The sequence below is a fragment of the Conger conger genome, chromosome 4, assembly GCF_963514075.1.
Source record: "Conger conger chromosome 4, fConCon1.1, whole genome shotgun sequence".
Lineage (NCBI taxonomy): Eukaryota > Metazoa > Chordata > Actinopteri > Anguilliformes > Congridae > Conger > Conger conger.
In genome coordinates, this window is record NC_083763.1 from 25,350,017 (window position 1) to 25,376,737 (window position 26,721).

The 26,721-nt window shown below is 41.2% G+C and overlaps 1 protein-coding gene across 3 annotated transcripts in view; it reads right to left on the reverse strand.

The window, feature by feature from the left end:
• The window catches only part of ccny (cyclin Y), a 54,062-nt gene extending 27,956 nt beyond the window's left edge, over window positions 1-26,106 (reverse strand). For 2 of the 3 annotated variants that reach the window (XM_061238877.1, XM_061238874.1), the window contains exon 1: window positions 25,473-26,082. In XM_061238877.1, the coding sequence (XP_061094861.1) occupies window positions 25,473-25,626 (154 nt within the window). In that variant the 5' untranslated portion in view covers window positions 25,627-26,082. Of the gene's footprint in view, window positions 1-25,472 lie in introns of all 3 variants that reach the window. The other variant, XM_061238875.1, reaches the window with a different exon arrangement.
• Between the last annotated feature and the right edge of the window lie 615 nt (window positions 26,107-26,721).

Below are 26,721 nucleotides of genomic sequence, written 5' to 3' on the forward strand. Positions count from 1 at the left end.
TTAGCCCATCTGCTGCTCAGGGTCATACAGAACTGTGCCTTAGGCACCCTAGACTTTATTATATATATGTTTATTTTTTTGTGTGTATAAAAGAACACAATTTAATTTTGCAGCGAGGTCTGCAGAAGAACTGTGGCAAGTTCTCCAACATGCTTGGAACAACCTCCCTGCTGATTGTCTTAGCCAACGCTGTCCTGCAGTTCTATATGTCAGAGAAGTGATGCAGTTTTAACGCCGATTGGCGTCACAAAAAATATTGGTTTGATTCAGTTTTTAATTATTCTGCCAAATTACTCAAATGTAATGTAAAATGTATAATATGTTTATTTAGGACCTTTCATTGAATTATTTAGGAAATAATCTTATCTGTACAGAATGTTATACAGATGCCTAAGACTTTTGCACAGTACTGTAGCTCGACCAAAATTACACGTTATTAGTAGCACAGGGCGCACAATGAACATGGTTACCATGAAAACCAAGACACTACTATCAAATTGACATGTTGAGTATATCCACAGTTTTGTCAGAATGTGCCATGGAGTTATAGTAGTTTCTGTTCAAAACACGTTTACACGCTTTTGTTAGTCACCTTTTTACAAAATCTTGGCTGTCAGGGTACAACTGGCTGAGAATTAAATATAAATACAAAAAGCTACAGTGTCTCTAGTCATACACAACAGTTATGACATTGACTACTGTGAACAGCTGATGTCAATCTGCACACTTTCCAGTATTGACTTCAAAAATATTTTTATGATACTTTAAGAACCAGCACGGTTCAAACAGAAGAAAGCTTGAACTCAATTTTGTGAGTGGATTCACAAAACACGTCTATGAGAGTTTGAGAGCTACCACATGACTATTTGGACTTCTAATAAATTTGCAGCTTAACTAACTTTCCAAAATGGAGGCTTCCACATAACTGCCAGTTGGCTCATTTTTCACTGTTACCTCATTACCTCATGATGCACAAACAAGGAAATTGGCTCTGCTTTCACCCATTCTGGTGTGTCGGCCAGTCTAAAAACGTAACAAATGTAGTTTTGGCCATGTTGGTGAATACATAAATGATTTTCAGTTAGATAGGGCTGGTGTTACTGGAGAGTGACAGGAATATGTTTATCATTTCAAAAACCAAAAGCCTGTGTCAACTTGAATGGCCACTGTCATATCAACTCAGGACGACCCATCTTTGAAGAGGCAAAACATGCATGCCGTTTTTTTATCTGAAGATCCAATCATGACATCACTAATGCGATTAGTTGGATCAGCCCTTGTTAATTAAAAATGAATGCAGAATTATATTCATTAAATTCATAAAGGAGAGAGCCAAGGAACCCTGCATAAAATTATTGATATTATTCACGATAGAGTCGGTGAATGCAGATCTTATATAGGAACCATAACAAGAACTAGGGTCGCGTTTAAAAAATGGTTCTGGGAGGAAAAAGAGGGGGCTCGGGTGAATATTGAATGAGGGGAGTAATATAACACTGGAATATCAAATTATTGTTATAATAACAGAACACACAAGACAATTGGCAAATACATATTCAGTACAAGGGAGAGACCTAAATAAAGTATAAGACAATAACAGGCTTAGAAAAACTGCTCTTGCTAATATAAAAAAAAAAAAAAAAACAGGAATCTGATTTTAAAGATCCATTGCATTGTTCATAATACCACATTTTAAATGAAACGACTGTTATTATTCTTAATAATACACTATTTGTAATGATGGGATGACGCTCACTGCAACTACCACCGCCTGTGTGGATAATGCATGTCCCTAATTGTGACTTGTGTTTCCTGTAGCACAGATGAGTTAATTCTTCCCCCTCAGTGACACTTCCTGGGATAAGCTAGCCTGCCACTCTGCAGGCCACTGAGGGCTGGGGACCTCAGTCGCACTGCCAAAAATACCACCACCAAAAGCTGCATGACACAATAGCACATGATACTGCTGTCTGCTCTTCCTGAACTCTGATGGAGATGCGATTAAAAGCACCCCGCTGCAAGACGATAAGAATTACCCCAAAATGTTGCTGAAGCCGATAGCTAAGTCAACAAAAATGGTTCCATTCAGCCTTAAAGGTGGCTGTGAGGAATCCTACTGTTGTCATGAATTTACAGCTTTGAATGTATGAACCACCATTTCCTAAAAAGAAAGGAGGACCTAAAAGAGAACGAAAAAAGTCTCAAGAAGTCCCAGGATATCAACAGCAAAGATTTCAGCAAGAGCTTGGCTGTTACTTCTTTCAGCACCATGAGAATAGCCAGCAGCTCCATTAAGACATACCAATAAAAATGCATCCCATTTGCACAAAGGGAAAATGAGGACTCGGGAAGATGTTCAACTGAGTGGCTTGTTCTTCAAAAGACACCTTTCTTTGAGACAATCTGGAGCTTCCCCCCCAAACAGATTTTCAGGCAATGCTTGTCATTTGAGGACAGAGAAGCCCTACAAGTCACCAGAACTTTCTTTTCACCACATACATTCATTACACGCATATTTAAACCAAAACCAGCACAGCTATGTCAGAGCAAGCTTTTATTTGTATGCATGCGTGTCTGTCTGTGATGTGCTGACAGCAGCTTTATTTATAACAATGGATGCGATACCAAGCATACTAGCACAGTGTTAACAGGAGAGAGGTAGTCACACATCGAAGGAGAAGATGGCTGTGAATCCGACAGGGCTATGCCAGTAAATCTGGATTAACACAAGGGCTCATGTGGACTAGTAAAGTGACATGATTGTTTTTCTCATCCATAATAATAACCAACTAATAATTATAACCAAAATGAAAACTATTTAGAACAAGCAGACATTAACAACATACGCTTGTGTGCAATGGATATCATATACTGATGACACAAATACACACAGATATATGAGTTCAGCAGGTCACAATACTGTGAGTAAGCCCCTTTTAGCTAACAGGACAGCCCCTAATTCTGTTTCTACACGTCAACAAAAAAGTTATTTCCTTGTCTGAAGCCAACAGGCATTTCAGGTCATTCGAAAAGTGTAACAAGGTACTTAACATTCCAAGGCATTTGTGGTTTGTGACAAAAACAAGAGAATTCAAATGTTCTTTGCCAGTTTCTATTAGAAAAAGGAGGACAATGGGCATGCACTCCATCAACAAAACAATATCGAATGAACAAAAGTGAATTATTAAGCATCGTGGCTCATTTCAGGGAACAACCTTGCGTTGTTTCATCCATCTACTGTACTTTCTGCATCACTGCTGATGTGTTTATACTACCTGGAAAAGGTTCAGTGAATTAACCAATTACATGAATGGATGGCACAGTTTATGGATCTCAGTTCTCCAGCCAAAACCATTTCTGTTAGAATTGAATGAATGCTACCATTCCCTGCTTAAAAGGGCACAGAAGGCTGCTGTATGACTCAGTTAACCCCTTAAGTATCGACCCCTTTTTTAACCCAAGCTCGAAAATGACATACCCAAAATAAAATGGGGTAGTCCAAAATGCAGAGAAGGCGAGGTCCCCCCATGCTTGTTTTGCCACCCACAAGTTATAAAAGAAACTCGTCGCTAAAGCAATGGAATCTTAAAAAAGGTTATAGAGAACCGTGAGTTAATGCTTTCAAGCGGTATATTCTGCTACCATAGTGATTGAAAATCGCACCATGAAAAAAGGAATGAATGCAAACTTAAGGGGTTAAGACATCATGTTGAGCCCCACTGTCAGTGCCAGTTCTGACTGTGGTCAGTAATCCAAAAGGTTGACTAGTAATTGGCAACTGCACTGCCCACGGTACAGGAGGGTTCAGGAGGCTAGGGTCCACGTTTGATCGCTCTCCAGCGAACCCTGCTGGTCAGGTAAGCAAGTCAGGCTGGGGGCTGTGGTGCAGTGACACTGTCAAGTCACAAGTGACAAATGTCAAGTCATGAGGGATCACAAATTAACATGGCTACAAAGGGTCAACTGGATATTCCAAATTAGGGTGAGAGTTGGACATAGTCAGCCCCACAATGAGTGCACATTAGTATAAGAAGTATACATGTTTATTCAGTCGTCTTCCTCCGCAGACATAGAAGATGTGAACAGACTGTGCTGCCCTGAACACACACTCAAAAGCCAACACAACTCTGGGGCCCAGAGTCTGCTGGGAAAAGAGCAGCCCTGTCTGACAGAGTGTGGGGGAGGTGGGGGATGTTACCAAGAGTGAGTGGGTGCCATGTTTTTCCAGAATGCTAACATTGGAGACCAGGTAAGGAGGGGGGGTTGTAATGAACGGACCCACCCTAACCTGCAGATGAATAGCAAATGAGGAGTGCTTCACTAGAAATGCATTCAGCTAAACGCATCACAGAATTCCATTATCTTAACCCGCATATCCTGAACAGGGTCACAGGGGGGCTGGAGCCTATCCCAGCATACATTGGGCGAAAGGCAGGAATACACCCTGGACAGGTCGCCAGTCCATCGCAGGGCACACACACCATTCACTTACGCACTCATACCTATGGGCAATTTTGACTCTCCAATCAGCCTAACCTGCATGTCTTTGGACTGTGGGAGGAAACCGGAGTACCCGGAGGAAACCCACGCAAACACGGGGAGAACATGCAAACTCCGCACAGAGAGGGCCCGGCCGACGGGGATTCGAACCCAGGACCTCCTTGCTGTGAGGCGGCAGTGCTACCCACTGCGCCATCCGTGCCGCCGCATCACAGAATATTACAGAAAAGTAAAAAAACGGAATCAGAAAGCTTAACCAGATCACGTGACGTCATGCTTCCAGACACAAGACAAGGATCATGTAAGCCAGAAAAATGTATCCTACAATGTGCAAAATAATTCAGATAGACTGAAAATAAGAGTAAATTATTGAGGTGGGAGTTAAAATGTTTCATCAACATTTCTTCCAAACAGCCTTTGAACCTGTTCCGTTAATGAGGTGTTTTCTGAAGGAAAGCAGTATTTAGTGCCTTAAAAATGAGTCCAAGAAGACATAAGAACTGCAATCTGACTAGCTTCCAAGAGGAAAATAAAAACTTGAGCACAGAGCTAAATGATATGAGCGAGACATTTTATTCATTTTATTTATGCTGGGTGCTCCTGATATTGAAGTGAAAGAAATTAAACTGAATACATTTATCATTTGTACATTTGCACAGCGCTTTTATTGGTTGGCATCCAACTGTAACGAGCTAGAGATTTGCCTTAGTCAGTGATGGGATTTGGATCTGGGCCTCTTACTTTCCCGAAGATTCCACAGGCAAGTGCACTACCAGTCAGCTAAAGGCAAAAATGCCCCTAGCCAAGGGCAATGACGTTCTTTTGAGGGTTGCGTCGCCAGAGAGGGTTGTCACGGTAACCTGCTACAAGGCCTTTGCTTTATCACACCTCACTGTGCTTCACTTCCAAACTAGCCTAGCTACACCGCTACACAACCAATACCTTTGTTGTGATTTTCCACATTATTTCCAAATGTTATACAATGCAAGACAGCCCTATTTTCAGATTCCCGTTTCAAATCCATACTTTCCCTGTGTCCAACCTCATTTAATCATACCCTCATTAGAAGTAAAAGGATTGTGCCACTAATGTGATTGTCGATACCTTTTTTAAAACGAAAAGCTGAGTAATGGTTCATTTTCTCCCCTCAGGTTAAAGAGCTGTCATCTGGAAACCTATTTGGAAACTCAACGTAGAGGCCCTGAAACCGTTTGGATGTGAAAGCAAGTGTAAATAATGCCAGCATTCACAGCCAGTAAACAAGAGGACCCAGACAGGACACCAGCTTAATGAGGCCTCAAAACCGCCTGCGATCACAGAAACGGCCAGGAACACGCATCCATTTCAAACAGCCTCCGTGCCTTTCGAAACTGTTATGCAACTGCAAATGACAGCTGAATGCAGTCGGGGAGTTTTTGTCCGCCATCACGGAAACCTGACGCTTTTTTATTTGGTCAGTGATGATAAGCACTGACATGGCCTATGTGGATCTGTTCACCGTCTTTCTCTCCAACCTGTACGTGAAGAGAATGAGGCGTAGCCCAATTAATACCAATACAATTTTTCCAATAATGATTTGGTAAACAAATTGGCCAGGAGAGTTCAGAAGCAGATAAGACAGATGCACAGACTAGTCATATACAGTTCTCCTAATGTGCAGATTCATTACTCAAATACAGTTCTGCTTTTGCATACCATTGATTTTTCCCATGCACAGTTTTCCTTATGCACTGATTCATTGCTCATATACAGCTCTGCTTGTGCATAGACTTGCTGTTGATGCACATCCCCACAGCAGCTTTCAATTTGACACATCTGAACATGTTTACTGAATTTGCATAGACTTCATCAAAAAGCACAATTCCTGCATTTTCAATTTGTGCGATTTTCTGCAATTCAATTCAATTCAATTTATTTTGTATAGAGCTTTTTACAGAAGCACTACACAAAAGAACTGTCACAAAGACGCTTTACAGAGAAACCCTCTGATTGTATTGTGTACTGTGAAACTCTACCGGCTGCTGTACTGTATGTCTCGGTCCACAAAACTGGAATACAAAGAGAGGACATTATTTTGGATTCATGTAGCAGTTATATTGCCTTTAAGGTAGCTGTGGTTAAACAGTAGGCAATTGCTTATTTGCCAACTGTACTCTGCTGTGCAATTTCTCAGGGTATTTACATCATTTTCAAAAAACTATTCCAAATTAATTACTTATTAAATTATTCTTATAAATGTGTCCTTTCCTCCCTTCTCCTCCTTGCTTTCTGCAATCACAGGGAAAGGCCTTGGATGTGACTGTTTACCATCACCACGGCCCTAGAACAGGCTGCCCTAGCCTCACACAGTGGAGAAGCCATCTGTGGCAGGTCTACCTCTGACTGTGTGACATTTCCCCACAGAGCACTCCAGGCAAGCACACACTGCGTGCACACATGCTCACAAGAACACATACAAACACACGGAAATGTGACCTGCTCTATCAAAGTCAGTCGTATTGAACCCAAAACGTATTTTCAGTTTTAGAGACTAACCAAAAGATGAGAATGTAAACTGTCTAACAATATAAAAATAATCTCTCTACTCCAGATATCAAGGGAGCTGTGTCCCGTTTAATTTTGAGTACTACCAAACCATGTTTTTGAGAAAAACGGCTTCAAAGTCCCGAGAGACTAGGCTGGGAGACTACCGACACTGGGCTAACTAAACTCCGGGGCTACAACTAGGCATCTTATGTATAAACCCTTTAAAACTATATTTTCACTTGACATTAAGACACACAGACCATGAAAACAAATACATTAACATCTAGCCAGGAACGCAGCTGATGTGGTTGCTTGTGACTGATGAACGGTGACAAGCAAACTAGCCTCCAAACAATGCACAACTCCGGTGTTACTTACATATTAAGACATGCTGATTTTGAAAACCAAGTTATTGTTCTACAAAGTGAAGCCCAAAACAGCTAAAAATGAACACCTCTACATAAACATTGATTTATGTGAAATTGGCCATCACGACTTACGACTGATTATGATAGAACAGGTCACAAATACACACATACAGTACAGATTCATGCATGAACACGTGCCCACATATGCGCTCACACACACGCAAACGCACCTGTACACGTGTATACACACATAACCATTGGTGGAATTCTAAAGTGAGCTAGGAAAGAGGCCCATGGTACAGCCAGCCAGCCCTACATGTACAGCAAGTACGCACACACTCACATACATCCACAGAGCTTAGGGTCCAACGGCAGAGCAGAATGACGGCTTGTGACTTGTGAATGATGTCACTGGCTGCTCTGCAAACTACGTCACTTGTGTGCTAAACCATGCTGTAGACCTAAAGATATCAAAATGCGTTGGCGGTGTGAACATTTCACCTCACTTGGTATTCACAGGAGGCCATGGTGACAGGCTAATAAAGTGTAAATGTCGACATGAGCATGTTCACTTTTTGAGCTGTAGCAGGGGACATGGACAAGCCAGATTAAAGACTTTAATATTGTGATTTCCCTTTGCCTAGGTTTCATCTGGGCCTATTTGACTGGTGTTCCAAGAAACTTGTATGTTGTGTGTTTATGCAGAAACAGCAGTACAAGTCAACATTCTAAATCATGACTAGCTTGAAAATCATGCAAAGTGGGGACCAATTGAGTTCAGAACGAGACATGGAGATAGGCTTGTAGCTAAATAAGGATTAATGTATTACCCATCCAAATAATTGTATACAGTTTTAAACAGGTGTGAAATATGTTTTCAGGTTTCAACGTGAAACCAACCAAGTGCAAAAGTACATCATGGAATTTGAAGAAAAAAAAAACCCTGAAAAAAAAATTTTCTTTGCTTAAGAATGCCTGAATCTAATTACAGAGAATCACCATGCAGAAAGAGAGACCATCTACTAGTTCTGTCTTTAGAATTCCACCGATGGCCATTTAAAAAAAATCAATGTATTATTTATGTATAAGCGGTATCCTGAATTGTGCATTTAAAGTGTCCTTAGAGATATCCACCACAAGTTCACCCCTACCCCTCATTACACACATGCACTTCAATTTTAGCTGTGAAATACAATCCAAGGAACCACTTATTACATACAGTTCAAACATGGATGAGATTAAATGTAACACACCAAAAACTCCCCAAATGTACTTGTTCTTCATCAAGTTACTCTCATTGTTAGATGTGTCCATCTGAAAACCTCCCCTGGGTTTTTTTTTCCTCCCTTGTTATCCATTAACGTTGCATAGTTTCAGTGGGTGCTTAAGCCCAGCTCTTACACTGAGTGGAAAGTATTCTGTCGACATATGCAATACTGCCTAACAGCCTGCCTACAGCAGCAGCTGCAGACATGATGTCATGGGAATGCTCTCTTGTGGGCAGCTAGCTAGCTAGCAACTGAATGTAAAGGACATTTGTTAGATGGCCTCCGCCCACCCCCCTCCAAAAAATAGAAAAAAGGCACTGTGATGTAATTTCCTGTGAATAGTCAGGGAAGGGGGAGTAGCATGCGTGGTCAGTTACAGTTCTGTGGTGACAACATTAGCCACTCTGTAGTAATACTGTTAACTTGTCAGTTGGTATATTCAGCATTGCATTCAATGAAGCTCCCTGCTCTACACAGCTTATCATGCACAAGCAATTAAGTAAACAGAAAAAAATGACCCCAGGGAAGGATTAAAATCTGAATGGTAAATGACAATAATTGCAGGTGGCAGCCCTGAATTTCCAAACATAGCATGCCGTTCAAATGGCATGAAAACAAGCCGGTCTGGTATGCAGCCCAAGTAAGCCTGAAATGTTTTATTACCGCCTAATGATTTACGTTGCCTCTCTTTGCAGGCATAATCCCAGCAACTGCCATTCAACCATCATTCGCCCTCGATTTCATCCCAATTACATCCTGCTTAATGTTTACATGTTATTGAAAAACTGAGGAAAGAATGTTGAGTTCAGTGGCACACTCAGATAAATAGCCAATCCTGCAGGACAGGGGGATGCTGACACCTAGGCCAGGATATATCCTTTTGGGGCTGTTGATGAGACCAATGGAAGTTGGGGTTGCAAGAAAAGGTGTGAAGGTAGATCCATCAATGCAAGAGTACTGGGGACTGAAGATTTTGTAATTTTCCATGTCCTGGAAAGATGTGGACATAAACTCGCTAAATAAGCTAGTTGAAGAAAATAACTCTCAGGGTCCAGCAAGTTTTTGGACTGCTTGCTCCCTTGCTTGATATCTTTATCCCACAGATATCACCTTTGCTTTAAAATCAAAGCATTACATTAGATTATTACATTATTACAAAGCAGGGTGGTAAATACAAATGGCTGAACAATTCACACACACAACAAATTGTGAAATGAATAAACAAGGAGGCATAATGTCCTATATTCCCATTACGCTCCTACTACCTTGATTATATAACTCTAATTTAATTTGTTTCCATCCAGAGATGCAATATACCAGACCATTTGATACTCAGCTTGCTCTAATGAAATTGGGAGAGGGTTTTAGCACTTGCGTATGATGTAACAACTGTTGGCCCCAATGACGTCAGTGCTTTCATGGTGTCCTCTTAAGACGAACGCAGATTGGAGGCGTTCTTTCTAAACACCTGCCAAGCCATAAGAGTCCATTGTGTCACTCCATGCACCCACAATGCACTCCTCCATCTAGACAAGAGTGGTTACAACAGCAGAAGAAGAGATGCTAACAACGAAAGAAATAAAGGCGGAGAAACAGTGGACCAAAATCAAAGCAAAAGTAGCTACTATTAAAGAGTGGGTCCTTATCTGCCTTTCTACTGAGCATCTCCATTCCCTTAATGATTTGTAAGGATTCAACTGGAATCCAGGCTCAAAGCCCAAAAACAGTGTTGGAAATTGTGTGGGTTATTCATAGGGAGACCTTTCGTGCATCTCCATTGGCCTAATTTGAGAGACAGTGTTGAGAGAGCGCAAGAGAGAAAGAGAGATTGAGTGAGAAAGACAGTGAGAAAGCAGTATGAAAAAGAGAGAAATAGTTTTATGCTTTGGCAAAAACATCATGCCAATAAAGCTTATTGAGCTGAACTAACCTGAGAGAGAGAGAAGAGAGAGAGAGAGCTAGAGAGAGAGCCAGATGGCTTTTGTCGGCCTTTGAGGCTACACAGGAAGCGCTCTATTCTTTGCCACATGAAAAGCCTCCCAATTTCAGTGCACCGAGCACTCCTCCAGCCTCGACCCCTTCGCCATGGGAACAATGGCATGGAACACATCACTAGAGCGCTTTTGATGCCTTGGTTGTCATTTGTTGCTTTTCATCTCATGGTTCCCTCATTACCCACAATCTGTGGAATAAGCCTAGCATGGGTGTCAGGACTGCCTGAAGGGTACACTGCAAGGGACTTCAATAAACCACTTAAGAGTTACGGCATCCTAAAGGTTGTGCACACTTTTTTTCATTCTTTTCGAAACAAAACAAGCCCCAAACAGATTTCAGAAGAAAAATGAGACAGTGCAGCAAAATGGGTGGAGGACATATTGGCAATTTCTGCCAATTTTCCTAATTATTTTACTCAAGTAAGCAAGCCCTACTGCTACGGCCAGCACCCAGAAAAGTATTTAAATAACACTTTTCACCCAGAAAGGTTACAGCACTTTTAGGAGTCAATGGGGCCATGTATCAAAAGCATCTCAGTATGTTAACATAACAGATTTTAATTTGTTATGAGAACAAGTGTTGCACATAGAATTGCTGGAAAAGCCTAATGGCAGAGAGGAAAACAAATGTCAGGTCAAACAGTCAACTAAACAGTTCCGCTAATTGGATCAAAAAAGAAAGTGCACAAGCTTGAAAAGGCTTTAACTAGCACTGCGAGGAAAACCATAAGAGAATCCAGTGGAAGGTTTTTCTTTTATTTAACCTCTGACTAAAATATGTCAGCATGATGTGTATTTAAAGAGCCAATTTAGTACATAGCCCAATTAAATGACTTTCAGAACAGGAGAAAAGTGATTAATTAATGATTCACTGTACCGTAGGGTATTCAAGAAAAGACAGAACTGAGACTTACTGTAAAGAGAGCAAGCATGGGGCTTCAGAAAAAGCCAGTTATGGCAGGAATTGAATATTCTTCACAAAATACACATTATTGTCTGTATACCTGTACACTATACCATTTCTTTTTCTTTTTGGCAGGGAATATTAGCATAATTTAGGATATTGTTTATGGAATTTCCTGTACTTTAATAACTATTTGCATTATAACGGAATGAGTAAAACTACACTCTTTTTTAATGAGGCCATTTACAAATATCACTGTCCACAAAAACTACACACGATGATGCAGCACTTACTTTACTGTTTGCTGTAAGTATATATAAAACAGATATATCCATTCCTACAGTAGCTTCCCAAGGCACAAAGGTACAGAGGCTCAAATAGAGTGGGCCATTGCACAAGGCTCCACACGTACTCCACCTCAATTGCTTCACTAAATACCTCGACATATGAATGAAAATCCAAAATGTAAGGTGTGTAGGTCACCAGAAAAAAGGGCTTCCACGGAACAAATGCAGGATAAGGTGACCTGCTTTTCACAGATTTGGCCTCATGTTCCTGTACCAGTTGGGCATTGTTTCGGTATACTCCCTGAGACATGTTGCAAGTCAGAGCTTTTTTCCAACAACACTATCCTAATATTTCTCCACTCAAACCCTATGGGAGGAATACAGCTGCAGATCTGACCTGCTTTTAAGCATGTTGGGCAATTCACACATGGTTTCTTGCATCCTTAACATGAGACTCAGACAAGAAGCCTTTCCTCCCGTCCCATCCACACGCCCATGAGTCTCTTGCAGCGATGTGCCACTGATATGGTAGCTATACTTGAAACCAGATGTCAGAGTGCTTCAGAGAGTGGTTGCAACCAAAATTTCCTCACACATTACCCTGCTATGAAACTAGGGGGGAAAAAAAGCTAAAACAAATGCAAACTGTTTTGTAATCTTCCCAAGAACAAGGTGTCTGCAAAGTATGCTGTGGTACTATAACAGGCAATCTTAAACCAACAATGGTAGCCATTGCTCAAGACATTAGATGCAGTAAGGTTGTCAGAAACTTGACAGCTCATTCAACAGCATACCCAGTGTTGCTAACATATACGCTTTGTTCATACAGCTTCTGTAAAAATCCATCAGTGCGGTCTGCTGCTATATTCCAAAGGGAAATTACTTTTGGTGATGTTCACTGGTATAATTTACACATTATATGAATGGTAATGAGACAGGTTACTGATCCACAATGCTGCCACCACTGTTCCTAACAGAGAACAGTAATACCTTCAGAAAAACATCAGCCTCCGTGTTCAACGTTCTACAAAAGCTAATTAATTATGTATTAATACACATTAAATCGACAATGAGTAATGTAAAACAACCAGAGAGAATATACAGTACTGCAAAATTTATGTGTGACTGAATTTCCCAGGTCATCTCAAAAAGCAACTGCTCAACCACCTGAGGTCCCTGTGACATATCTCTGGCTGCACTGCCCCGACATCGTAATATTGCAAAAATGCTTTCACACACGCACATGTGGGTGCACGCACAGACACACGGGTGCTCACACGCAGACAAGGACACACACACACACACACACACACACACACACACACACACACACACACACACACACACACACACACACGCATGTGTTCAAGGACAAACCTGAATCATTACTGTAGATGATGATTCAACAGATGTTTTCCATTGTTCTGTCAAGTACATATATGCAACTGCTCAGCTGGGAATTGTTGTTTTATGGAATACAATATGTGTACGTGTATGTGTGTGTGTGTATACAGAAACACACAAACAAGTATGCAGGTTAACGGGCTCATTGACTGACCACTCGCCCTTGAACACTGGATCTAGTTTGTGCTTCATGCAATGCACACACTTTGACCTCTGCTTCATCTTTATTTTTAAGGCCAAGGAAACTCATTCCACCTACCACATTAAACATACACAGAACGCTTTGAGGATCGAGGGCAAACCTGAATCATTACTGTACATGATGATTCAACAGATGTTTTCCATTGTTCTGTCAAGTATATATATGCAACTGCTCAGCTGGGAGTTGTTGTTTCATGGAATGCAATCAATATTGCAGCGTTTAGTTTTTATATGAAAACTGTGAGATAGCGATAGGATGGGGTGGGGGGGACATCTGCAGAATTTACAGCATCAGTTTAGAAGCCATGATAAACAGGATTGCCTTGGTAAACAATACACTTGCAATTGTGCACCCAGGGATCCATTTCAACCTTGGTCTAGAATAATACCAGGGTCAGTGTAAAATAATAAAATAAAATAAAATAAAAAAGGCAGAGGATGAACTTTATCAAGTTGATCGGAGTCATACTAAAAAAAATTGCATGTTTGTTAGCAACATGCGCAAGACTAGATAAAAGCAATGATTTTCTGATACAGTATTTCCATTTTAAGCTTGTGATGTATCTTGGGTTCATATGGGTGTTATACAGAATGAAAGAGTTCTTGAATAGGATGACTTTTAGTTTACACACAATTAAAAGCACATGTGTAACATTAGGTCAGACTACTCATTATATCCAAAAGATTCCCACAAGCTGTTGTATTGAGTTTAAATAATTTACTTCCAGGGTCAGACTAGTCATTTAACAGATGCCGATGGTAAGCAATCAATTATTCTGTTTATGACCAAGTAGTAGCCTATACACAGTAGTGTAAAAAGAAAGTTTTGCCACCATAAGATGATGAGAAAAATAAAACTAGGACATGTTATGTTAAGTTATGAAGTTAGTTATGAAGGAGCAGATATCTGACGTGCAGGGTCTACTTCTCACAAATATGGTATCACACACAACTATTACAAAGACGCATACACACAGAAATAAACCAGCTTCAACAAACCTTTAGGCCAAACAGTGTCATGAGGGAAGCACATAGCATACTTAATGGCTATCTACAAATTGTAACTTGGTAAACTATCCTGAACCTCATGGCCTCATAATCTCAATCACATCACATAAATCAAGCCTTTTAAAACCTTGATATTGGGGCTGCAGGTTCAAGCCACCAGGGCTTCTTTCCAAGGGCAGACTGTGTGTTTTCATGAGAGTTTAACCGAAACAAAGAAACAATTTAAATGGGGATTTAATGTGGCGTGTCAAATTTCTGGTTGTCCGAACGCCCTTAATTTTCTCCTGAAAACCATATCCCTTGGAACAGCTCTACTCTGGGACTCAACATTGTTCTAGCCTGAAGTTACACATTCCTAATTATTTACAGTAGAGAAATCCCTCTTCACAGAATTTGAGATGGCACACGAGAACTTGAGACCAGGGAACTACAATGAGTTTGGCATGAATTTTCCTTTCCACTGACTTCCCACAAGTCAAGACCATTCTGAACATGACCGTGCACTTTATTTGAGTTTGGACACAAACTGTACAGATGCAGAATGTAGCACTGGATTTTACCAGCAACAATACCCTTGCCACATTTGCAATATATATTGGCGTGTCTCTTCATAGCCCTCTGCATAGCACACTTACAAAGTGCCTTAATGAAACGCCTGGCACCTGGTGCACCCCATTACTGGCAAAGTGGCCAGTCAGTCAGAGTAGTTCCACGAAAAAAGCACCTGGGTGTATGAAACATTAGACATTTACTTGTTATGATTTTATAGATACAGGTCAATATAGCTTGAAATCAATTTGGAATTTCACGGAGAGAAATGTTTTTGCGAAATACTCCACAGGAAGGATCTTATACAGCCCCCGCTGCATGTTCAAATGACTGAAATCCACGGTGTAAATCGGCTTTATTATCGCCGACACCAGGCACCATAGAAGATGATCAAGATGGCCGTCTAGGAATAGTCTACGCACGCACAAACCCTGTAACATACAGGTCTGTGTTTAGTCGGGGAAGGGTCTTGCTGCCTTTTGTAAAGGTTTGCTAGCTTGTTTATAAATAATAAAAAAAATCTTATATTGCGCATAAAAATCACTCAAATCCTCTCTTTTCGCCCTCTTGGAGGAACTCAGCACCACAGTGTTAAATATTCATGCAGCAACAGTTTACAGTCAATTGCTTTCATTTGGAGAGCTCGTGTACAATTGATTTCAATTCATTACACAGAGAACACATATGCCCAAGATGGTTTCAGGCAAATTTAGCCACCGCTGTTACAACAGGATGGCTAATTGGTCACAATCAATTTTTCATTAGATTGCATGCAGTTGCCCGTTTCATGGCTGTAAAGTGACAATGATAACGACTCCCCAAAGTGCAACAGGTTATCCTTTCCAATTCCCCCGACAGGTCTATTGACATTACACAACAAGCACTGAGACCATTCATATCCATCTCATTCTTCCCTCAGTAGACCAGGTATGTAGAAGACTGGTACTGATTCAAGGGGTAATTGCGGTTTCTACTTTGGTGGGAAGATTAGGAAATAATTGCTTCAAAACCAGGCTCAGGCTAATCATAAAGATGGAAGAAGAGCTTTCCCTCCATTGCCAGCGAGTGAAGCTGGGTCACACTTCCTGACAGTCATCAAGATGGTGGCTTCACAGTGAACTCCCAAAGAGCACCAAAGGGAAGTAAACCCTCCTGTTGTTTCACAATACACAACAAGCACTGCGACCATTAATATTCATCTCATTCTTCCCTCAGTAGACCAGGTATGTAGAAGGCTGATACGGATTCAAGGGGTAATTGCGGTTTCTACTTAATATGCAGAAGCTCAAAAAAAAAACAGGGGGGGAAGCAACAGATAAAGTCCCATGTCGCTCTGCGTGAAAGACGTGCCTGAAAGAGGGTTACAGGTTTAAAACAGGTGCGGAGGGTAGCAGGGAAGTTGCTCATGAGGAACAGATTGGCCCCAGGAAATAGCGTGCCTATCACCACATCTGTGTGACATTAAGGAAAACACAAACAACATCCCACATTTGCATAATTTCAGCTCGAGCCCTGATGACGGGGCTAAGGCAAGCTAGACAGCTACCTGGTTACGAAAGATGGGGAGGTATAAGTGGGTGTGGGTGGGCATTAATATATTGGATATAGCCATGGAAATGGAAGATTAAAATGAGATCAAAGGGGCTGGGGCATGAAATCATAAAAGCAAAAACAGCACAGCTGATTAGGTATACATGAGATTATTAAAAGCCGCTCAATTGCAGGTGATAAATAGTACAGCTAAGGTCTATGAAGACAAACCAATTTAAATAGCCCCACAAATATGTGTTCCTTACTGAATGACTTCCAAGACAATTATTATGACATATCATTATAAAGATACATTTTTTTTTTCCTATACCACCAGCATTCTATTAGTGTTTTAAATGTCTTACTTTGGTGTTTGGTGTAGACACTGCCCTTAAGAAACATCAGCACAATACACTACTAGAGTAAAGCTGTCATCCTTTAATGTAGTAGACCAGCCAATACACTCCCCTCAATGGGCCAAAGGGCCAGCCAATGGCATTCTGTCATCAAACACACAACGCCTAAAGCTCTCCCTCTCATATGAGATATGGAAAGAAAATCAGATATGGCTCAATAATCAGTCGGAAGTCTTCTTTATTTCACTCCCCACCCACACAGTTCACATTCATTCATGACCTGCTTCTGCATCAGAAGGATCTTCCTGCCTCACATGAAAGCTTATCTTGAAAGTTTTAACAATACGGTAGCAGGTCAGTTAAAAATAGTGAGCGGTTTGAGTTCTTGGTGGGAAGCTAAGGGAAAGAATTGCTTTAAAACCAGGCTCAGTCTAATCATAATGCTGGGAGAAGAGGTCACCCGTCCTGACAGTCATCAATATGGTGGCTTCATAGTGAACTCCCGAAGAGCACCAAGTAAACCCTCCTGTTCTTCACTGGAGCATGTCGGACAACACTGTCAGAGAGAAACGTTCATATGCACACAGTAAAATGTTCAGTGTTAAATCAACACTTGCAGAGTTTATATGAGTCCACTATGGCCAGAATTAACACCGGACATTTTACTGTGTACCTACCTATATGTGCTTGTTTTACTGATTTTATGCAAGTCTATACATGTTCTAACTAACTTTTATATAATTGCTATTAGACAATTATTAAGTTAATGGTCATTCACCAATGCCTTTATCCAAGAATAATATGCTAATAATGCTCTTGTACTGTATATATACAGATCCCACAGTATGTAGCAGGCTATATAGTTTGACTATACGGTGGGCGGAAAAAAACAGAAATGGAAGTGAAATCAAATTACAACATAATTGTATGACGGAGTGCTTATTGTTCAATCAGATTATTCTGCCCTGTGATATTTCAGCCAGTGGACACTGGATTGATGGATAACACCATGTAATCATCTCAGCCATGTGTCCAATCAGATATGATCATTCAAATTCTTACGGGTGCTTGAGATGAATGTGTGACACTCTAGCAGTCCTTCTGACCTCCTTGAGAGCGACAGCCATCCCATTGATTCAGTCAGGAGTCCTAAGGTCTAATTTGCCCCCAGTCACAAGCCAGGGACACGGTTACATGCATTATAGACGGAAACCCAAGATCCAAACCAGCTAGAGCTGATGCAAATTTCACTCTGGGCCACATTTGTACCCACTCAAAGCTTCCCATCAAGGACTGACCTCCATTTCACACTGCACAAGCGGGAAGGAGTTGTGAATAAATGAACGGTCTCCCACAGTTCTCAATCTGTCAGAAGTCCAAGTCGCGCTTTCATCATTCAAAATCTGATTCACAATGCCTTATGGGAAACCCTGAGCTGTCAATCTGAACGCAGGTTGTGACTTGATGTCTCTTTTCAAAAAGACTCTAGGTGAGGGGGGAAGACCAAAGGGCCACTCACCTTTACAGGTTTGACTGCTATTCTTCCCATATGTGTTAAAGCGAATGTTTTTCCACACGTGTCAAAGCCAAGCTAATGTCCTCGAGGATGGTGATGCAAAATTAATGGGTGGAAATAGCAACTTCTGGAAGATGTATGATGTGATGCAATCACAAAAATGAAACTGACACTTGTGTGGCAATATACAAAAAGGGGATACCCCAAGTATCTTGGCTTTGTTTTATTAGGACCACAAAGCATATCCTAATAGCTTACCTTTAGAGTATTACATATTTTTCAGATCAAGGGCCACCACCATCTTTTGTTCAAATACTTAAGGTCGCTCCTTTTCGTTTAATCTGAAAACTACTAGTGCACTTGTGTAACATTTTAACCGTTTAACTTTATGAAAGTATCATGACATTAATTATGATGGCTAACAACAACGTAAACAAGCCCAGTAATATTTTGGCACTTAAAACAATTTGCACTTTAAAATAAGAGGCATACTGTAATTATTGTTGATATTTTGACTTTTATAGCTGCAGCTGACATTTCTGCAGAAAAATGTTAGTATTCACTAGTTGAACAGATAGTGAAATACGACAACTACAACTACTATATAAATATCCAAACCCGAGTGATATCAGTAAATTTTCCCATGCAAGTTTTCATGTGTGGATGTGGGCTGACCTGCTTGCATCAGCAGGTTTGAGAAGCGAAGCAAATCATGCAATGTTCAACTTCAAATGACTAATTCCTCAGCTACTGTTAATCCTTCCTTAACATAGCATAGCACCAGATACACCTCCATCAATGCCGGAACTGCCATGCCTCTTATTCCACAGGCTGCTTAGCAAGTTGCTGACTGTCCATTCTGAGCAGAGCCAGTAGCTTTCATCTCCACCTTATTGCTGTTCTAGATGCTGAGGCTGTCGGAGGGAGTTGAAAATAACAGCACTCTGAGGTTCTTCAAAAGAAGCAGCCAGACAAGCCTGTGCTGGTTTCCCACCCAGGAGATGAGCTTATATTAAAATTGGCCAGAGCAGACAGCACGGTAGTACTGAATATCCCTTCCTGGAGGAAGGAGTAGCTCCAGTGTTCCTAAGTGCGCAAGCCAAGCCATCTATAGATCACATTTTTAGTGCCCTTCTGATAGTATGAAAGTATGAATAATGATGTATGGGCCCTTCAGCAAAATTTCATCACTTTGACCCAATGCCTACATGTTGCCTAATGACACTACCTGGAATGATGTGCAAAACCCTCCCAGCGATTCCAAACCAGGCTAAACCTATACAGTCCACCTGAAAAAGTACTACAGAAGGTTCTCATTATAGCACATCCTTCAAATTGTCAATGTCAGCCAGAGACAGGCCCTGAGCATATGTATTATGGATCAACTGAGAGAAGGTATAGACCAGAACTGCCGGTTTTCCACCCGCCCTTCACCTGGGAGACGAGTGTGAATACAGTAGCACTGATTGTTCAGTTAATTACCCGAGAGGGAAAAAAACAGGGCTGAATTTGGATTTGAGGGCCACATTTGATCTCTGGTATAGAGCTAAGATATAAGAGATAACTTTACAGCGAAACAGCCAAACTGATTTGAAGTAATTGAAGTCATTCCAGTGCACTGCTGTAGCTTTGATTCTACATAGAAGACACACAGAGGCTCCTGAATACAGTTAATCCTAGCTGGATTTACCTCCAGGTAAGAACAGAAATACAGCCATAGACAAGGACATCAACAAATATCATTGGGATTAAGAGATTAATCACTTAAGAGGCCAGATAGGACTACTGTAAAAGCAAAAAACAAATGGACACTAATGTTAACTCAATATTTTGGCTTTAGGCTTTCTGGCTTTTTCAAAGGCCTTGCAATATTATAATTACTCAGGTGCATCATGCAACATACAATGCATTAGCGTGCATAAGTGCTATGAATAGGTCCACTTCTCAAAACAGGCCTTCCTGGTGCACAGTGCATAGCTCCATGCTAACAGTTTTTTTTTCATTGAGCACATATGCTTCCACATAGTTGAAAAATGTAGGAGCACAATAATGCATCATAATTAGTAGATGTGCTATTTGAAAAGTTATTTTTCTAGCTAGCAAACACTCCTAAAATGGGAGCACTGTAGAGCCCTGCAGTGGTCATATTAGTTAAACAGTAAAGTGAGGCTTCATAAAACCATAAGTACCTACCATGTGGAGTCAATCACCTGACTCATAACAACCAATTAAATACCTTACTCCCCATAGGAACAACTATTACTGTATTAGTATGCTCCCAAATATGGACTATGAGGGCACTGAATGAGAAAATTATGTATCCAAAAATGTCTCTATTTATTGTACTTCAATATACGTATTGGAGTTTCGCTGAATGTATTCGTGAACAGGCTTTTCAGGAAGACAAAACTGTTAAGAAGATCCCACAGAGAGGAAGAGGTGGAGCCATTTTTGGGTCCAATAGCAGTCCTAAAGATCATAGTGGAAGAGGAGGGGGCTTTTCATTACAAGAAGCAGACGTCTCACTGCTGTCCTGTTGGAAAATAGCATGGAGATGTCAGACAGTCTTCAGTATGTTTAGTATACAGTACATGGGTATTTTTGTCTGTGGCTTTGCAGTGAATTATTCAGGAGCCTCAAATCACAGCTAACACCAGCTGTACCAGTGCAAAACTGTTAGGCATTGCTGTATCCATGCACCATGCAATGTTGATTGAATGCTAATACACACTCGCACTACATCAAATCATGTCAGTGTCCTCCTGGGCCCTGTGTCTTAATCTACGACAACGCCTGAATCCAGACAGGACCCACCTGCTGCAGCCATCACTAAACCACTGATGCTCACAAAACAAGCTAACATTTAACTCTCCAGGGTCACAATGCATAAGTCCAATGCAGGTGGAGTTTGGCCGGCACATGTGGGAACAGCTCCGAGGGCAGGGGGAGGGACCCAGCAGGGATCGTAGGATCGCCGTATATATAGCTGGGCCCTAATCGCCTTGGAATCACGGTCATAGGCTGGCGTGATGTCCTATGGATCACTAGGCCGTCAAGGGATGAGGACGTAGATGGTGTATCCTAAGTAGTTAGCATGGGTAATTGGAACAGATAGGGTACAATTGGGAGAAAATTGGGAGAAAACGGGGAAACAAATAAATAAATAAAAATGTTACTTTATAAAAATAAGCCGAAAGGCACAAGGCGTGCAAGCTTCAGCCTGTAAAAGAAACAGACAGTGGGACACATCTAAATGGCGCATGGACAGCAGTGTCCTACAAACAAACAGGTTAAGCCTGCGCTTTCTACAAAGCAGCGATGTGCCCATCACTCACTGCTCACTCAAGCAACAGAAATATAATATAAGGTTTCCTGTAACAAGCTTCTCCTTCCAATGCTATAATCATGCGGCAGTTACTGTGACAGCATGAGAGTGCCATGCCTCTCATTCGAGTGGGTGTGTTTGTACTTAGTCAGCGCAGTGAAGAACAGCTGTAACAGCTTAAAAAACAACTTTAAAAAGCAGAACTACAAGTAGTTTACATTTACATTTACAGTTTACATTGGAACAGCCTGTACCCTAGTGGCTACGGTATATGACCGGGACCTGGAAGGTTGGTGAATCAAGCCCATGTAGCCATGATAAGATCCGCACAGCTGTTGGGCCCTCAAGCAAGACCCTTACCCTCACACTGCTCTGGGGGGTTGTCCACTGCTTATTCTGATCAACTCTAAGTCGCTTTGGATAAAAGTGCCAGCTAAATAACAAATAATTTTCTTTTTATTTATGGTACAATCAAACATCTCATGTATGACAAAAGAGAAATACAAGATTTTTTTCCCTAGTAAAACCAGTGGAATATCTGCATTGAATACGTTTCTGCATTTGCACTCCAGGCCTGGGTCTCATGGTAAACAGATGCTACTTTACTGAAACCTTGAAAGGAGAAGTTTAATAGAGACTCTTTATTTCCAGACAATGGTTCCTGTTATTGGGACTCCCTGTTGCGCTCACAATAAGTGTGTTAATTCCCAGTGGTGACTGAGCACATGATCGAGCCCTGTTTTGCCTTGGCTGGCTCCAACTGAACACTGTGTGAACAGACCTCCGCCCAGACTGGTACAGCCTTCCACAATCACATTTACATGATGCATCTGCTTGGCATAAGTTCTTAACCCGAGGATACTGTACAAATCGCATTTTGTGAATTCTCCATTCGTACCAATGGATGGTTGCCGGACCAACTCAAAAGTGCAACTGCCATACACCTGAAACTGTAACCTACCGGGGGTGAGGTTGGTGTTGGTAACCTTCATCCAAATATAAGCATGGCCCAATTTACTGATCCCACTCAGTGGATAAAACATTTCCATGTCGATTACTATTAGCAAAGCTGCTAATGCTTGTGTGACACAAATTCCAAAAAAATGTTTTTTTTGTTTTTTTTACCTGCACCCCTCCCTCATGTCTGTCCATATTTCCGCATTGAATTGTTTCAAGCACAGGGAAGTGACTGTAGTCACATGACACTTCACTTGCCGTTTCTCATCTTCCAGATATATTGAATTAGTAGTGGGTACACAGCACTTCTTTAAAATCCTAGGTTGCTTCACAAAAAGCTGTCCTTATTAAGCTCTAGATACTAGAAGGTCAATCCAGCATGGTTTTTACAAAGAAAAAAACAAAACAAAGGAACCAACAAGGCAAGTGATGGCGTCCTTCACCAGCCAGTGTGTTAGCCATCTGAAAGTAAACCTCCAACCTCCTTCTTCCTTTTCTTGGTCCTAGCTCCACCATCGGTGGAGGCCAAAAAAGAAAGCAAGAAAAGGAGGCAAATCGAGAAACGGTGAATTAGGCAAATGGAATGTCCTCGCTCCTTCAAACGTCAGTTCGAAGAAACGTCAGTTTCAGATGTGGCAGATGCGTGACAGATGGGGAAAGGTGGATCCACAGGTCGATCATTTATGTCACGCGTTCCAAAAAAAAATACTTCCGCAAAGGGAGTGCGTGCTCTTCAGGAACCTCCTAGCTTGGCTTCTAGCTCAGAGAAGGAATATTTAATGGATTGGAATTTCCTTAAATATGGCAGACCTCAAACGACCAGGTCAGACAAGGAACAAGGAGAAAGGAGGCAAAAAATAAGCAGTTGGAATGCGCACACTGACCGCTGGGATATCACCTAGTATATCTGTAGCAGCGCAGCTTTTTTCAAAGCACAGTGGCCACACATTGAGGGTGTTGGATTCACACACAGGATGCTGCTCTGAGGAAACATGATTCTTCACTCCTCGCTCACACATGGATGAGTTACAGCTCCACTTGGCACAGTGTAGCCTTCTGCTTTCACAAGTGCACACAACAAAATAATAACACAGTACATACCGGGACTTCAAGAGAGGTGTAAATCAAAGACAGGCAGGGCAGGCTCTTCCAAAGTCTCTTGGAAATATTACCTTTATCATCCCATCCTCTCTCCAAGACGAGTTACACAAGCTAGCTAAAGCTGTTATTGCCAACATTCATAATCAGGTCTGTCTCCGCACACTTGATTCCATACACAATTAAGACATCTATAAGGCAGACTAATCTAAGTCTCAAAACACTTTACTCACATTGTCAGTTCTACCAACCCTGTCACAAGAAATATGAAGCAAGCTGGTTGTGCATGTAAACATCGCTCAAGAAAAAATTTACATTCAATGTCCAAACGCCATAAAGCCAGAAGTCCATCAAGGTCAAGAAATGCATCAGTGATCCAGTCCAGTTTTCACAATTTAGAATGTTAAGAGAACAGACCCCATGCTTTCCAAAATGGGTACGTAAATGTAGAAATGTCTGAAATTATTCAAGAATGCTTCATAGCAGCATTTAAATGTTGTGCACCTTAATAGGTTAGTACTCAAAAATCGTGAAGTAAAGACTTCAACAATTCACAGCCCTACTGGCTTATTCGGGACTGGCTTATTCGGATGGCCTCACTTCCTCACTGACTTCACTTCTTACCTCACTTGTTAGTAGGTCAATTTGATTCAAAAATGGTTCTTTGAAAGAGCCCCACATTGGCAAATGTAGTCTGCAACTGCATTTCTTATTCAGCGTCACTGACATAAGAAAGATATTGATTTACTCCCTATAACCAGAGATGTCCCAAGCACTTGAGCACACCCAAAAGAACCCACACGCACGCCTAGTATTTGCCTGGCCTTTGACCATTGGACATTATGGCAAAATAACAGGATCAATGATAATTGTAGCTCGGTTTACCGAAACGCTTCTTTCCCCCACACAGCTGTTGGACACGCCCACGAAATCCTTGCTCCTCACGTACCCTGTGGTAATCAAGCAGGCTAATGGAGGTGATTTAACCTTTGGAAAACACTTAACTAGTTCTTACTGCATCCTTCATTTAGCCACACTTGTCAGTACATGCTTCTTTACAACATCGGTACAACATACCCCAGGCTAAGCCGCGCGTGCATTAGTGAGAATGGGGTGCAATAAGGTAGAGTAATGCGCTCTCTAAAATGAAGTAGCCTAGCTAGCTAGTAGCTAATGCTCTGAAATAGCTGGACTTTTGTAACATTGAGCTTCCCCTAAGCATTTCATTTACTACGTTGTCTTCCGGTATTGCTGGCTAGCATTTTAAAATATTGAAATACACATTACAATTAAATGTCGTAGCAATAGCTAAAGCATTGTCGCTTTTTTGTTGTAGTTGTGTGAATAAGCTACTAGTGAATCGCAATTAGGCTATAATTACGCAACAATCAACAACAATTTGGCTGCCACATGTGTCACTTGATTTGAAGACTACCTACATTGTTTGGTTTAAAACATTTAGTTTATTCGCACGGCACAGTAGTAACTGTTTACATGACCAACACATCGTGTTGCATTTTCTGCGTTTTATTTAACTGCATATTTTTGCTTTAGCTTACATTTAAAATGTAGCCTATTAATTTAGTTTGCTACACCGGTGTAAAGAAGCAATGGTCATCTACTGTCCCTTCATTAGATATTTTACGTTTTATTGTGTCGACCTCAAAGATTAATCTCTTACCGTCAATATTCTCCCTGTCGCTGATGTGCTGTAGGTTACAGCCCGTATCCTCCCTGCTCAGCTCCGGCTCAGGGCGGTAGGGCTCAAGCCTCGAGTGTGCGTTTCTCCGGAGCTTGGGGCTAGAGGATACGCAGCAGGAGGTCGTGTTCCCCATCGTTCAGTTTCTTTTTTAATGCAACTTGAAATATATCCACCTTCCTTTAGTGTACAAACGCAAACGGGTCCAATTCGGTCTGTAACGTAGCTGGCTAAAGACTTCAGCAGTGAGGGTGGAACTGCTATGCCGAATATCCTATCGGTTATACACCCTCGTCCGGTCCAAGATTGCAGCGGTAGTAATGCAAAGCCATTTACAAACTGAGGAGAAAAAAAAACAAATCAGAAAGGTTTCCCTCTTCTCTTTCGTTTCTCCCAGGTTTTTGGACAGGCGATGATGAAGTGTGTTCAGCCCACGCAATTAACTGGCTGTCGTTATTTTTCGTAAAATGAAAGTGGAGGAAATCTGCTACTGTGTCACCCTCATTTTGGCCCATAAACATGGGAATGACACTAACCTTAGATGTTAACGAAACATCGTTAGCAGCACCGCTCCTGTCACTGTAGCAGAGATAGAGGCTGCACTGTGCAAGCTGTTTGATTGAAAAGGTTCCGGTTCAAGTGGGTGGTAACAAACTAGTCCACAGAATGAAGCTTTTTTTTTTTTTTTCAGTTACGAGCAGAAATTGCACCGATGGCCAGAAAATAGACAATCACTGCTTATCTTAGTTGTGTTTTGTTTATTGACGAGACGATTGTTTTTTTGTTTTGTTCGTTTTGTATTTTAATTCTAGCCCTCGATGGCTGACCAAATGCAAACCGTTTTAATCATTAAGACTTGTCTTCATTCTATATACCACCAAAGGCTGTATGACAGTAATGTTATTATGGTATTATATTTTATATAACAAATATTATATTATATATTATTATGAATATAGGTGGACATTCTAATGGTGATGGAACAGTCGCTACTGGTAACTGAAACTAATGGAGTTTTAGAAAACTGACTTTCCAAGCAACCTATTTGTCAAAGGGTAAAACCCTGAACAACATGGAACATTTAGGAAGAGCTGGTGCATTAAATACTGATTTTCTTTCATCACTGATGCCAAAATGTGAACATTAACCAGAAACAAATCACAGTTTCAGCTGATAAAAACTGGCCAAAAAAGACAACCCAAAGGCCTTTTGGATAGACTCTGGACATTCT